This window comes from Lepidochelys kempii, chromosome 3, assembly GCF_965140265.1.
Source record: "Lepidochelys kempii isolate rLepKem1 chromosome 3, rLepKem1.hap2, whole genome shotgun sequence".
NCBI lineage: Eukaryota > Metazoa > Chordata > Testudines > Cheloniidae > Lepidochelys > Lepidochelys kempii.
In genome coordinates this window covers 134,266,038-134,281,683 of record NC_133258.1, presented here as the reverse complement: position 1 = coordinate 134,281,683, position 15,646 = coordinate 134,266,038, and the positions used below count along the sequence as shown (strand labels likewise).

The 15,646-nt window shown below is 41.1% G+C and overlaps 1 protein-coding gene across 10 annotated transcripts in view; it reads right to left on the bottom strand.

Moving 5' to 3' along the window:
• Positions 1-1,549: 1,549 nt before the first annotated feature.
• The window catches only part of GGPS1 (geranylgeranyl diphosphate synthase 1), a 63,095-nt gene continuing 48,998 nt past the window's right edge, over positions 1,550-15,646 (bottom strand). For 9 of the 10 annotated variants that reach the window (XM_073338139.1, XM_073338137.1, XM_073338140.1 and 6 more), the window contains 2 exons: positions 13,680-13,750; positions 1,550-5,223 (listed from right to left, as the gene is read on the bottom strand). In XM_073338139.1, the coding sequence (XP_073194240.1) occupies positions 4,462-5,223; positions 13,680-13,750 (833 nt within the window). In that variant the 3' untranslated portion in view covers positions 1,550-4,461. The remainder of the gene's footprint in view (positions 5,224-13,679; positions 13,751-15,646) is intronic. The other variant, XM_073338143.1, reaches the window with a different exon arrangement.

The window sequence follows — 15,646 nt, the reverse complement described above, 5'->3', positions numbered from 1 at the left end:
CTTCCATGCCGTGAGGCGAAGCAATATGAGGTTCAGCTATTGAAAATGACAGTCACCTTGCATTAAAACATCTGGGAAGAGTGGAAGGGTGACCGGGTCTTCCACAGACATGTCTAGGAGAGATGTGTACTAGTGCTGACAAGGCCAGGCTGGTGCTATCAATATGACCTGAACTTGTTCTCTACGGATCTCGAGGAGCACCTTGTGAACGAGCGGTATGGACAGAAAGGAGATGGCCTCCCCATGGAAGGAGGAACGTGTCCGCTCTGGATCCTGCGCTGTGATTCTGGAAGGAGCAAAAATGCTGGCATTTCCTGTTGTGTCATGTGGCGAACGGGTCTATCTAGGGAAAGCCACACCTCTGGAAGTTTGAAAATGCGACATCTGGGCAAAGGGACCACTTGTGGACCTGAAACGACCTGCTTAGGTCGTCTGCCAGCTCATTTTGTACATACACATTTTGTACATACTTCAATCCTCCTGAGAGATCTTGATTAAATGTTCACAGAGGTACTCTAATCCTCAGCCAAAGGTGTAAGGGAGGAATGCATTATTTTGTCTTCCATGGAGGACACTTTCCCAGCCATTCAGCAACAACTTCAGCAGGCACCATTACAGTACACAAGCTAGTAGCATTTGACCCAGGTGGCTTTGGGACACCAGCAGCAGCTGTGCTGACTCTGCCTGTGTTACCTTCAGGAGTGCTATATCAGCTAAAATCACCATTGCCTGTGGGAAATGGTGCCAGTATTCAGTGCCATCTACTACTAGAATCATGCAACCCAGCAATTTCCTCATTTCCCAACTCCTGGTGGGCCATACTCAACCAGGCTCATGCTGTGACTGGCACAGTACATAGGCAATTCCAAGCAGACACAAGAATGTAGTCTTAAAACTTTAGGGGAGCAAAGAGAGCGAGTTCAGCATCTTAAGTTTGTTTCTATTGTCACTGTAGCCTCCAGGGTCTCTCCCTTTACTCCTCTAGGATGCTTGAGCCAATAAGGAGAAAGAAGAGGACTTGGGATGACCTGTTCAATGAGATCTGCATGCCCATGCTGATTGGACCATGAGCACAGGGCCTGGATGATGAATGCAGAGGACAGCCTGGAGAAGGGGAAAGAGTGGGCAGGAGAAAGGCCCAGGAGTCCCAGCAGGAAAATAAGGAAATGCACCAGGACATAATGGGGCTTCTCAGGCAGCGAACACAGATGCTGTAAACTCTGGTGGACTTGCAGGTCCAGCAATCCCAGGCTTGCGTCCCTCTACAGTCCAATGAGAACTCAAATCAGGACCACCCTATTCCCCCCCTGCCCCCAACTTTTCACATGACAGTGGAGGTCACTGCACCACCCCTATCACTGCTCCCTGGGGGCCATTAAAGACAACCACAGCTTCATATGAACTGTGGCTTCCATATGGCAACGTGTGTATGTGTAAATGAAATAGAAATGAGTATCCTTTCCCTTTCATAAGTTCTGTTCTCTTAAGGTATTAAGTTTGGTTAATATTTTAATGTATTTGTTTTAAAATTGCCCATTTCGTGCACTGATTGTTACATAATACAATTTATTATTTGGAACATAATTCATCTTTATTAATTCAAGGCATGTGCTGCTGAGGGATCAGCAGTTCTGATCAATTAGCTGTTATTGCATAGCATCACACAACTCATAGGATCATTTACAAACAAAATTAATAGGTGCACTGACACACAGCAATCACCACATGACTCCTATGAGGCCACCAAAAAACATGGCCAGGTAAAGAACACTCCAAAACCTGGCTCATTGTTAAAATGGCCTTGCAAAGGCTCTGAGCCATATAGCTCTAAGTTGAGCTCTTCTAAGGACCCCTGTATCTAGCCCGTCTGCCCTCCACCCTGGCAGAAACTTTTCCTCATCCCTTCACACATAGCATGCAGGACACAGCAGATAACTATAATCAGTGGGATATTTTTCTCACCAAGGTCCCATCTTGCAAGTAAACAATGTTAGCAACCCTTCAAATAGCCAAAAGCACATTCAACTGTCATTCTGCACTTGCTGAGCCAATAGCTGAACTGTTCCTTGGTGCTGTTGAGGTGGCTGTTGTATGGCTCCATGAGCCAGGGGTAGGCTGGGTCACCAATGATCAATATTGGCATTTGAATGTTCCCAGTGCTAATCCACTGGTCAGAAGAGTGTCTTCGTGTAGCTTTCTGAACAGCCCTGAGCATCATGCGCCTTCCCTGACCAGCCCACACTGATGTCAACCAACCAGTGATCGACCAATGTTTCCATAACCATAGAAAAGTAGCCCCCTCTCCTGATGTACAGGGGCAAAGTGCTCTGGTGCCAAAATAGGAATATGCATGCTATTACTCCACTGCAGTTTGGGAACCCCACTGCAGTTTGGGAACCCCACTGCTGAAAATCCATCCATCAGGTCCTGCGCACTGCCTAGAGTCTCCATCCTGCAGAGCAGGAGGCAATTAAGGACCCCTATGATGGATTTCCTCACTCCAAATTGCTATCAGTCAGGAATCAATTTGGCATCACAAGTTTCACAGTGCAATTGCCACTCACTTTTCCACCATCAGTGCAGTTCTCATTTTGGTGTCCTTGCACTGGAGAGCTGGGGGGAGCTCAGGGCACAGATCCAGGAATGTGGTCTTGCACATCTGAAAGTTCTGCAGGCACTGCTCATGATCCCAAATCTTATGATCCCACAAGTTAGTGCTTGTATCTTGAGCCCAGAAGCAGCACTCCGCCATCTGCAGCTGCTCCATGAATGCTAATAACTTTGAACTGGTTCTCACTATGTCCCACAGCAATCTGTCCTCCAAGGAATCGTCATGTTCCCCACTCATTTGGGTCTTCTTGTGGCTCTGCAAATATTCCACGATTGTGTATCCTCTGCTTGCAATGCTCATGAGAACAGAGCTGAGCCATGTAGGCTCCATGCTACTGTCAGATGGCAGACAGCAAGTCAACTGCAAACTGTGAAGTTGACCCCATGCTCCTAGTCACCCCTGCATGACTTAATTTAGCCCCCTCATTCATTGCTAAAACTTCCCAAAACACATTGCACTGGACAGTGGTATAGCTACATTGCACTCTGTATTGATACAAGCCCCCTGGTGAGTATGTGCACCTCCAACACAAGGAGCCAAATATGCATATGCACAAGCAATGTACTAAATGTGGTGGGAGTATGCCGACGTAACATGAGTTGACATAAGTTTGTAGTGGAGACATGACCCTAGAGTCACCCAGAAATTGAAATCAGAACTATGGGATTGTGCGCATACATATTTTCTCAATTACTTTTAAAGTTTAAGACATTAAATAACAAGGAGAATTTTTGGCAATATATCTGAAGCAGAGGTAACTAAAGACACTGGGTGACCATTTGCTGTGTTACTATTTGCAGTTAATCTGTGTTTTTTTTTAAAATGTCACCAATGAAGTGTTTTTTAAACTTGCATGCCAGCTTTAACATCTAATATAAGCCTTTGGCTATTGGTGCACGTTTGACATACCTTTAAGTCAGAAAATCATCTGATTTGATATAACCAAACTAGTCTGTTCTCATACTTAAGAATTGTTGGAGTATTTACTTCCTTTGTACTTGTGATGGAATCTCTTAACTAAGTTACCTAAAGGAGACTATCAAGGAATTGGGACTACAGTGGTATATCAGACCAGAGTGTTAGTTCCACTTGAATTGACAATGCCTGTGCCCTTGTTGGCCAAGCTACTGCTCTGAATGATTCATATTAAAATAACTCATTATTTCAAATCCATTTTGCAACACTGATTTGCCTATTATACCACCATTCCCCACATCTGGCTCTGTGGTGACATATCTAGATTAGTTTGTTGTACAGAAAAAGTAATTGATCTTTGTGGAGCCTTCCTTCTCCTTCCATTCCACTTTAATAAAACGTATTTTTGTTAACTTTAAAAAGGGACAATGAATATATTGCAAAAGGGTTACCTAAATCTCCATGTTTAAAAATAATACAAAAGCTCCTAAATAGGGCAAATTAATTTTAATATGAAAATTTAGTCAAACCCATCTCAAATTAAAACCTGCAATGTTCTTAGAGGACACAAACGCTACAGCTAAAATAAATACTACTGACTGTGCCGTGGAGATTACAACTGAAAGATTCACATGAAAAACTAAAATTAACAATTTTACCTTTAACAGATCTATGCAAGTTTATTTCTTTATGCAATATTTTGTAAGCAGTTGTAATTAGAGCTGCAGAGATAATTTGTGATGTATACAAATACCTTTCAATTACTACTTACATGTTGTCTAATATAGCAGTTTCTATAATGTAGCAGTAATAAGTAATTTTAAATAAGCATCATTTCTACACTTTTCTTTACATGGATTTAGTAAGAAAGTCTAGTTAATACACGCTGGTTTTAAAGTTTCCCTCCCCAAAGAACAAGTCAAGCCAATTATTATTTAATTTTCATTTTCTTTGAACATTTTGCTTAAGTGTTCAACTAGTGCTACAAGTTCAGGGTTTCCCCCAAGTGACTCAATCTGTTTATATGCTTCAGATTCAAGCTTTTTCAGCGTTTGTCGAGTGTACTCAAAGGAACCTACATTCTCAAGGTAATGTACACAGTATTTTTTGATGTCTACATTTTCTGTCCTTTGACGCAAAATATTCTGCACCTGAGTGCTTTCAGGTCTGGACCAAATAGCATGAATAGTTGGGAATGAGAACTTTCCCTCAGTTAAATCTTCACAAAAACTCTTGTTCTCACTATATTCTTTGGAGTGTAAATTAGCATAGTCGTCTCGTATTTGGAAGAAGAGCCCAAGTGTATTAAGGAGTGGTTTTAAGTCTCTTTTATAATGGGAAAAGAGCTGCATGAGGCCCACAGCTAATCCAAAGAGACCACCTGTCTTTTGTAGTACCATGGCTTTATACTCTGCTTCTGTAGGACAGGTGTATGTATCTCTCCAGTAAATATCCAAACCCTGGCCCTGATGGAGTTCCAGCAGCTGACGAGTGAACACTTTCACAGCATCTGGGTGATCAAGTGTTAAAACCTTCTGTAGGCCAAGGAAATACACATAATTAGCAGAATTTATTACAGACGGAATTCCATAGATGCTATGAGCCACTGGAAAGCCCCGTCGTAGCTTTGAGTTATCTTCAATGTCATCTATGAGTAAGCTGGCATTGTGCAACATCTCTGTCACTTCAATAATAACCTAATAATACAAGAAGAGAAAAGTCTTACATTGTAAAATAAGTTCTAAATTTGTGGAATATTTTGCATTTGCACAGCATTAACTAGTATTTTGCTTATTTTTAGTTGGTCCACCTCCTCCCTCTGTTGAGAGGGGCTCCCTAGAGCTCCGTTATTAAACAAATTTTCATGCAAAAGGCCTTCTTGAACATGAGTGACCAGAACTGTACACAGTATTCCAAATTAAATCTTACCAATGCCGCGTACAATGGCATCAATACTTTTCTCTACTAGAAATGCCTTCCTCAATACAACCTAGGATCGCATTTGCCTTGGTTTTTTGTTGGTTTTTTTTTTTGCAGCCACATCACACTGGTAGCTCACTGTCATCATGGGATCGACCAACATATCCAGGTCTGTCCTCCTCTGTTTTCAACTGATGTGGGTCCAGACTGTAGCAGAAATTAGATCTTAAATTCATGACCTACATTTTTGTACTATTGAATTTCATCCCATTTCTGTCACTCCAGTCTTCAAGGTCATCCAGATTTTCCTGTATAACATTCTGATTCTCTTTCATACTGATGAGGCCTCCCAACTTTGTATCAGCAAGTTTAGTTAGTACACTCCTACCTTTTGTGCCAAGGTACTCCGAAAAATATTGAACTGGATTGGTCTTGGAACAAATCCCTGAGGAACTCCCACTAGTAACCTCCCTCCAAAACGATAATTCACACCTCAGTACAACTCATTGCCATCTCCTCTTTAGGCAGGCAAGGGAGAAGTGTGGTTCCAAGATGAGATGTTTGGAAGCAGATGAACAGTCAGTGGGAAAGCAAGTTTAAAATGGCAGAAACTATAGAGAAAAGACACCAGCTAGCATTGAGACTGTATGAAATCAGAGTACATTAGATGGGGGCGTGGCCTGCGAGGTAAGATGGAACAACTATTTTATGAGAGAAGACTAAGCAGTTGGCTTGTTTAGTCTAGCAAAATGAAGGCCAAGAAGAGAGAAGAATTGCTCTCTATAAATAGGATCAGGAGGTAAAAACCAGGGAAGATGAAGAGCTATTTAAGCTAAACAACAATAGTGCCACGAGGACAATTGGATATAAACTGACCATTAATAAATTTAGGCTGGAAATTATAAGGTTTTTAACCATCAGAATAGTTAAGTTTCTGGAATGGCTTCCCAATAGGACTGTGGGGGCAAACAACCTAATTAGTTTTAAGAAAGAGCTTGTCAAGCTCTATGAGTGAGACTGTATAACATGGATGTTTGGGGGGGGGGGGGACGGCCGGCGCAGGGCTCAGCCATCCTGGGCTCCCCTTCCAGTTTGTGTCTCTTATGTTCCTAAACCTCATGCTTCAGGGCTTCAGCTGGTCACTTGCAGGGGTCAGGAAGGGATATTCTCTCCCTTGCCGAAATGCATTTTTTGGATCGCCTTCCTCTGAAGCATCAGATGGCTCCAGCTGGAGATAGGACACAGAGCAGGGTGGGCCAGTGGTCTGAGATAGTATTGAGAATTCTCTCAGGTTCATGCTCACATGCTCAGAATCTGATCACCATATGTGGGGTTGGGAAGGAATTGTCCCCCATATCAGACTGGCAGTGTCCCTGGAGGGTTTTAGTCTCCACATCTTGGGCATAGGTAATCTGTGAGGATCAACTCGGTATCTTTCACTTAATTCCCTGCCATTGTATGGGGCTTAGGCATTAGTACATCTCAGTCTCTCCTATTCTCTTCCTATGAACATAGTAAGAGTCTCCTGAGAGTTGTAACACTTTGGTCTAATTTCAGTTGTTGAATTTAGATGTGTGGATGTCTGGATGGTGTTGGTGGCCTATAATATACAGGAACTCGGGCTATATAATCTGATGATTTCTTCTGGAGTTGAACTATGAACACCATGGAAGGTGTTTAAAAAAAATAAGCAGCAGCAGCTTTCAACTGGATCCTCGCATAAATAAGGAGACAGTGGAATTGACAGGATTGGGTAGCGTGGAAGTGTTTCTTTGTACTAGAGAGAAAAAGAGAAGAACATAATTTTGCATATTCTGAAATCAGACAACTAGGACTTGGGGAAGCCCTAGAGGAGAGAAATGGCAATAGTCTAGAAGAGACTAATAGAAATGTTCATCCATCCTAACCGGTGGAGCTAGTGTAGTAGCATTCACAAGCAATGGGGCAAAGGTGGTGGGTGAGATGTTGACTTGGAGATGCAAGATGCAGCATTCCTGAAAAAGGATGATATTTTCTGTCCAAACTTTAAGTAAGGGAACAGTTGTTTGACTGTGCCACTTTTGATCAGAAGTGATTCGGACATTTAGCTGACTGGTGAAGAAATTAAATGAATCCACAAGTGTATTTGGTCAAGACAGCCAGTGTGGTGCCAGTGAAGAACAAAAAGGTGTCAGAAGATGTAATTTGATTGTCAGTGGCTTAAAAGTGATAGCTAAGTTAGGGAAGAGGTAAACAGTCAGGAGATTGAAGACTGCAGTGCTCTGAGAAGTTAGCCTTGTAGGATCCCTTACTGGAGCCAAAAGAAAAACGCTTAATACAGGGGTTCTCAAACTGGGGGTCGGGACCTCTTAGGGGGTCATGAGGTTATTACGTAGGGGGGGGTCGTGAGCTGTCAGCCTCCACCCCAAACCCCACTTTGCCTTCAGCATTTATAATGCTGTTAAATATATTAAAAGTGTTTTTCATGGGGGGGGGTCATTGCACTCAGAGGCTTGGTATGTGAAAGGGTCACCAGTACAAAAGTCTGAGAACCACTGGATTAATAGAAAGAGCTGAATGCTGCGGACTGCCCCATATTACAAGGCTTCATGCAGTTAGAGTCACAATGAATTACAGAGAGGTGGCAGCTGCTCCAAGCTAAGGCTGAAGCCAGCTTTCCATTCTAAGCAGGATTTTCAAATCTACCCCTTAAATTAAAAACAAAAACAAAAAAACAAAAACCCAACTCCCTGATATTTCATGTACTGTATAATCCCACTATAGAATCTCTGGAAAGTTTGGTACACCCAAAAAAAATAAGAAAAATCACTCAGAAGTTTGTGTTGTAGTTTTATTTCACTCATACACTGCTGTTCATTACGTTTTTGGGCTAGATCTCTCTGAAGTTTCTGTGAACCACATTCTCCTAAGGAGTCTTAGCCTTCCCTAAATTTTAAGATGATATCTGCAGGTATTGTGATAACATTTCAGGATGTTCTCTCAATAATAAAAAAAAGTCTATGTCTATATGCCCAAAGAGTATACTACACATTTGAAAGTTATACATTTTAATGTACTTTTCAAAACATGGATCGCCCATGGGCAGATGCTCATGAAGGGTGGAGAAGAGTAGCTGACAGGGAACTAGATAGAGTGTATGTGGGTTTGGAGTGAACGAATGCGATGAAGCCACCTGGGCACAAGTAGTATTGGGAAACGGAAGCCACATGGAAGAAAGGTTGGCTCAGAAGGAATGTGGCCTATTCCTGCATTGCTTCAACACTTCACTGGAATCCCTGTACTGCTTGAGGGGCCTACAGGAACAATCACTGACTAAGTTAAACATTTAAAATCCAAGGATGTTGATAGGACTTTTAAATTGCTAACTTTGAATGGAAACAAATATTGTTTCAGCAAACAAGAATACTGCCATGCTTTATATTAACACAAGAAAATGGAAATCACAAAATAAAGATTACACTACAGAAACAGCACATCTGAAGGTAGGCAAATACATAAAGATCAGGTCACCCAACCAAACTTCATTCTGTCCCTAAAATACCACCCTCAGAAAAACCAGAAACAGATTTCTTTATCCACACACTGCATAGGAACTAGGACTGTCTATTAATTGCAGTTAACTCACGTGATTAACTAAAAAAAAAAAAAGGCAAAAAAATTGCGATAAATCGCAGTTTTAGTCGCACTGCTAAACAATAGAATACCAATAGAAATTTATTAAATATTTTGGATGTTTTTCCTAAATTTTCAAATATACTGACAGGACAGGTCACTGATTCGAGCGGTCTGGATTGCCTGGTAAACTGGGTACAAGCAAATAATATGCGTTTTAATACAGCTAAATGTAAATGTGTACATCTAGGAACAAAGGATGTAGGCTATACTTACATGATGGGGGCCTCTATCCTCGGAAGTAGTGACTTTGAAAAAGATTAGGGGTCACGGTAGATAATCAGCTGAATATATAAGCTCCTAGTGTGGTGCTGTGGCCAAAAAAGCTAATAGGATGCTTGGATGCACAAACGGAACTTTTGATTATGAGTAGAGAAGTTATTTTACTTCTGTTTGGCACTGGTGCAACTACTGCTGCTATACTGTGTCCAGTTCTGGTGCCTACAATTCAAGTAGGATGTTGAGGAATTGGAGGGGGTTCAGGAACACCATGAGAATGATTAAAGGATTAAAAACTATGCCTGTGATAGACTCAAAGAGCTGAATCTAAGTAGCTTAACAAAGGGAAGGTTAAGGGGTGACATGATTAGTCTATAAGAATTGACATGGGGAACAAATATTTAATAATGGACTCTTCAGTCTAGCAGAGAAACATAACACAACCCAATGGCTGGAAGTTGAAGCTAGACTAATTCAGACTGAAAATAAGGTGTACATTTTTTTTTTTACTGAGGGTAATTAGCCATTGGAACAATTTACTAAGGGTCATGGTGGATTCTCCATCACTGGCTATGTTTTTTTCTAAAAGATCTGCTCTAGGAATTATTTTGAGGAAGTTCTGTTATACAGATGGTCGGATGAGATGATTGCAATGGTCCCTTCTCTCCTTGGAATCCATGACTTGTCTAGTATAGTGTATGTCTTTCCCACAGTGTCTGACCTGTCATATGGATGAATTTACCATTTCTGCAGAATAGCTCTGTGATACTGTCCATTTGTTTGAAATACGAGTCTGAATCATGATTCTCCCAGTTAGTAGTGCCACATACTATTACTCAGTCATTGAACAATTTCAATTTGAAGCTGGGACAAGAAGTTAAAAGCAGGTAAGGACTGCGGTTCTAAAATCTTAGAGACTTGCACAGTTTAGTGTGGGAAGAATTGTGGCTTTAGCATTAATAACAGTAGTGTTTTGGTGATGTGGTTTTGTTTTTTTACTCTTTTCTTCATTCCAAGCAATGGTATCATGTGGCTAGCAATGTTTACTCTTTTATTCTTCCTCCAGTGATGATTTATTTCAAGCCAAGGACAAAGGCCTTCGTCAGATGTTGTCTAGCCTCTTGATACAGGCTGCTGTTTTTTGCCAGTTTTCTTGCTCTGGCAGTTAGAGGGGCACCAGAAAGTTAAGCCCAACTGGTTTCTAATTGCTTGTCCTATGAAATACTATTTTCTCCTCCCAAGTTACCGAAATGCAGTCAAATAAGAAACCTGTCATTACTCAGAGAGCAAAAGTCTCATGAGTTGCCATGACTGGGCAACAAAATGGCAGATGAAATTCAGTGTTGATAAATACAAAGTAGTGCACATTGGGGGGAAAAAATCCCATCTGTACATATAAAATGATGGGGTCTAAATTAGCTGTTACCCCTCAAGAAAGATTTTGGAGTAATTGTGGATAGTTGTCTGAAAACATCCATTCAGTGTGCAGCGGCAGTCAAAAAAGCAAACAGAATGTTGGGAATCATTAGGACAGGGATAGATAATAAGACAGAAAATATCATAATGCTTCTATATAAATGCATGGTATGCCCACGTCTTGAATACTGCATGCAAATCTGGTTGCCACATCTCAAAAAAGATACACTGGAATTGGAAAAGGTACAGAAAAGGAGAACAAAAATGATTAGGTGTATAAGAACAGCTTCAATATGATGAGAGATTAATAAGATTGGGACTTTTCAGCTTGGGAAAGAGACGACTAAGGGGGGATATGATAGAGGTCTATAAAATCATAACTGGTGTGGAGAAAGTAAATAAGGAAATGTTATTTACTCCTTCTCACAACACAAGAACTAGGGGTCTTCGAATGAAATTAACAGGCAGCAGGTTTAAAACAAAAGGTAGTATTTCTTCACACAACGCACAGTCAACCTGTGGAACTCACTGTCAGAGGATGTTGCGAAGGCCAAGACTCTAACGGGGCTCAAAAAAGAATTAGATAAGTTCATGGAGGATAGGTCCATCAGTGGCTATTAACGAGGATGGGTAGGGATGCAAAACCATGCTCTGAAGCGTCCCTAGACTCTTTGGGCCAGATGCTGGGAATGGGCGACAGGGGATGGATCACTTGATGATTACCTGTTCTGTTCATTCCCTCTGGGGCACCTGCTGTTGGCCATTGTTGGAACACAGGATACTGTGCTAGATGGACCATTGGTCTGACCATTCTTAAGTTCTTATTCATGGTCTTTTCCATTGCCTTTCTAAGTGAAACATTACTCTTGTGCTACCAGCTTATCACGTTTCTTATTTGACGAAGGAAATTGCATCATCATTGCTTTTGTGAAAGGCAGGTGTACAAAAGACCTATGTATACCTCCCAAAAAAGAATATGAAGGGACTAGGGCTATCAAGTGATTAAAAAAATTAATCTCGTGATTAAACAGAATACCATTTATTTAAATATTCTTGGATGTTTTCCACATTTTCAAATATGTTTTCAGTTATAACAGAATACAAAGTGTACAGTGCTCACTGTATATTATTTTTTATTACAAATATTTGCACAGTAAAAATGATAAAAGAAATAGTATTTTTCAATTCACCTCATACAAGTACTGTAGTGCAATTTACAAATGTAGGTTTTTTTGGTTAGATAATTGCACTCAAAAACAAAACAATGTAAAACTTTAGAGCCTAGAAGTCCACTCAGTCCTACTACTCATTCAGCCAATTGCTAAGACAAACAAGTTTGTTTACATTTATGGGAGATAATGCTACCCATTTCTTATTTACAATGTCACCTGAAAGCGAGAACAGGCGTTTGCAGGGCACTTTTGTAGCCAGCATTGCAAGGTACAGTATTTACGTGCCAGATATGCTAAACATTTGTATGCTCCTTCATGCTTCAGCCACCATCCAGAGGATGCTTCCATACTGATGCACATTAAAAAAAATGTGTTAATTAAACTTGTGACTGAACTCCTTTGGGGAGAATTATATGTCGCCTGCTTTGTTTTACCTGCATTCTGCCATATATTTTGTATTATGGCAGTCTCGGATGATGACCCAGCACATGTTCATTTTAAGAACGCTTTCACTGCAAATTTGATAAAATGCAAAGAAGGTACCAATGTGAGATTTCTAAAGATAGCTACAGCACGCGACCCAAAGTTTAAGAATCTTAAGTGCCTTTCAAAATCTGAGAGGGACAAGGTGTGGAGCTTGCTTTCAGAAGTCTTAGAAGAACACCACTCTGATGAGGAAACTACAGAACGCGAACCACCAAAAAAAAAAAAAAAAAAATCAACCTTCTGTCAGTGGCATCTGACTCAGATGATGAAAATGAACATGCTTCGGTCCGCACTGCGTTGGATTGTTATAAAGCAGAAACAGTCATCAGCATGGATGCATGTCCTCAGAATGGTGGTCAAAGCATGAATCTTTACCACATATGACACAAATATCTTGCGACCCTGGCTACAACAGTGACATACGAATGCCTGTTCTCACTTTCAGGTGTCACTAAACAAGTAGTGGGCAGCGTTATCTCCTGTAAATGTAAACAAACTTGTTTGTTTGAACAACTGGCTGAACAAGAAGTAGGACTGAGTGTTTTATTTTTGAATACTAGTATTAGGTGAATTGAAAAATAAAATAAATAGTATTACAGTGCAAATATTTGTAATAAAAATATAAAGTGAGCACTGTACACTTTGTATTCTATGTTGTAATTGAAATCAGTATATTTGAAAATGTAGAAAACATCCAAAATATTTAAATAAATGGTATTCTATTATTCCTTAACGGTGCGATTAATTTTTTTAATCTCGACAGTCCTAACAAGAACCTCAACATCGAGGTACAGAAGTATGGTCACTAATGAAATCAACGTAGGGACTGGCTGGATAAGACTGTCAGAAATAAGAGTTGGAGAATTGATCTAGTCAGATATTTGGTGAGAAGCTTTTATACCTTAGATTTAGTTAATTTAGAAAAAATGCACTGCAGACTAGATTTCTGAAGAGAATGTTTGACTTGACAGACTCACATGGCGGGGGCACACAGCCAGACACCAAGGGGTTACTTTTTTGTGTCTAACATTTTGTGTAATGTTAATAAGCAGATGTTTTCCTTTTTATTAACATTAAATTCATAAGGCTGCAAGCCATAGCAAACTGCTTTCCAACAAGTCAAGCCACCTTCAGCAAAAAAATAAATGGAAGTGTTTGGGATTCATCAGTATTCAATACTATCTAAACTAACGGTATCCATCATCTCTATCTCTTCTAGTTTTAAAAATACCTCCTTTTTTAAGCAATACAGAGAAAGTAACTGGTACCTGTATTTTATCTTCTGGAACATTCAGCCAGTGATTAAAGGCCTGTGACAGTTTGGTTCTCACTTGCTTACCTGTAAAAAAGGTTTAAATATTGAGGAAGGCAATTCCATGACATCGAATAGACAAAAAGTCAAATACCAGTACAATTCCATGCCTCTTGTTCTTATAGTGGTGGCTGGTAATTGTTAGAAATATTGGTTCAATAACAACGTTGATCAGTAACAATGTCCCCAATGAGTTTTAACTTAAGAGGGCAGATTATAATAGCATAAGTACTGCAGGAAATAGGAAAAGGAGGACTGCTTCCATAACGTATAGAACAAACAGCATCTTGCTTAGTTATATCAGTGGCCTCACGTTAAACTCTCATGGTGCTATCTAGAAACAATGCTACACCACATATTGCTACCAGTTACAGTAAGTTATACTTAGACATTGCTGTAATTAAATTGGTAAAATGGTTTATAGTTGATCATGGTGGATGAAGGCCAGACTGCAAGTCTGTAGCTTATATAAATCTGACAGTAACTGACAAATATTATAAACCTAAATTTAATCAACATTAAGGACTTCTTTGGGTATGTAACAAGTTATAAAACAAGGTTTCAGAGTCAGACCAATCATTTAACTATCAAAACACCTTATCTGCTAGTGCAGTGGTTCTCAAAGCCAGTCCGCCGCTTGTTTAGGGAAAGCCCCTGGAGCGCCAGTTTGTTTACCTGCTGTGTCCGCAGGGTTAGCCGATCGCGGCTCCCACCGGCCGCGGTTCATCGCTGCAGGCCACGGGGGTTGTGGCGCCCTTCCCGCAGCCCCGTTGGCCAGTGGGAGCCGCGATCGGCCAAACCTGAGGACACGGCAGGTAAACAAACCGGTCCGGCGCGCCAGGGGCTTTCCCTGAACAAGCGGCGGACCGGTTTGGAGAACCACTGTGCTAGTGCACTGATCTCATGTTTTATTTATTGATCATCCCCTTCATTTGCAGCTGGTCCTCCCACAATATACCAGGTCTTATTTTTTCCCCCTGGCTAACTGCCATCATAGCAGCCTGTATTCCAGCCAGGACAACAAAAGTGAAGTTTGACTTATTTCCGTTTCTGCATCGCACTGGAAATCCGCTAACTAGTTTGTTGGCACCAGAAAGGTGAGCAACAAGGCAGCAGAAATAGTCTGACAGAGCCAATACCAAAGAGATCCTTAATACACATTTTGAACAGAAGGGAAAATATTTTCAAAAGTTTATAAAACTATTTGTAGGCACTGATCCTGTGTTCTGGAAATCTCTCCCAAAAAACACTAAGCCCTGGTCTACACTAGGAGTTGAGATTGACTTTAGCAGCGTTAAATCGATTTAACCCTGCACCCGTCCACATGACGAAGCCCTTTTTTCCCCGACTTAAAGGGCTCTTAAAATGTATTTCTTTACTCCACTCCCGACAAGGGGATTAGCGTGGAAATCGGCCTTGCTGGGTCGAATTTGGAGTACTGTGGACACAATTAGATGGTATTGGCCACCGGGAGCTATCCCAGAGTGCTCCATTGTGACCGCTCTGGACAGCACTCAACTCAGATGCACTGGCCAGGTAGAGAGGAAAAGGCCTGCGAACTTTTGAATTTCATTTCCTGTTTGGCCAGCATGGCAAGCTGCAGGCGAGTGCAGAGCTCATCAGCAGAGGAATCCCAGAATTGCAAAAGAGCTCCAGCATGGACCGAATGGGAGGTACGGGATCTGATCGCTGTATGGGGAGAGGAATCCGTGCTAGCAGAGCCACATTCCAGTTTTCGAAATGCCAAACATTTGTCAAAATCTCCCAGGGCATGAAGGACAGAGGCCATAACAGGTACCCAAACACTGCCGCGTGAAACTTAAGGAGCTGAGGCAAGCCTACTAGAAAACTAGAGAGGCAAACGGCCGCTCCGAGTCAGAGTCCCAAACATTCTGCTTCTATGATGAGCTGCATGCCATTTTA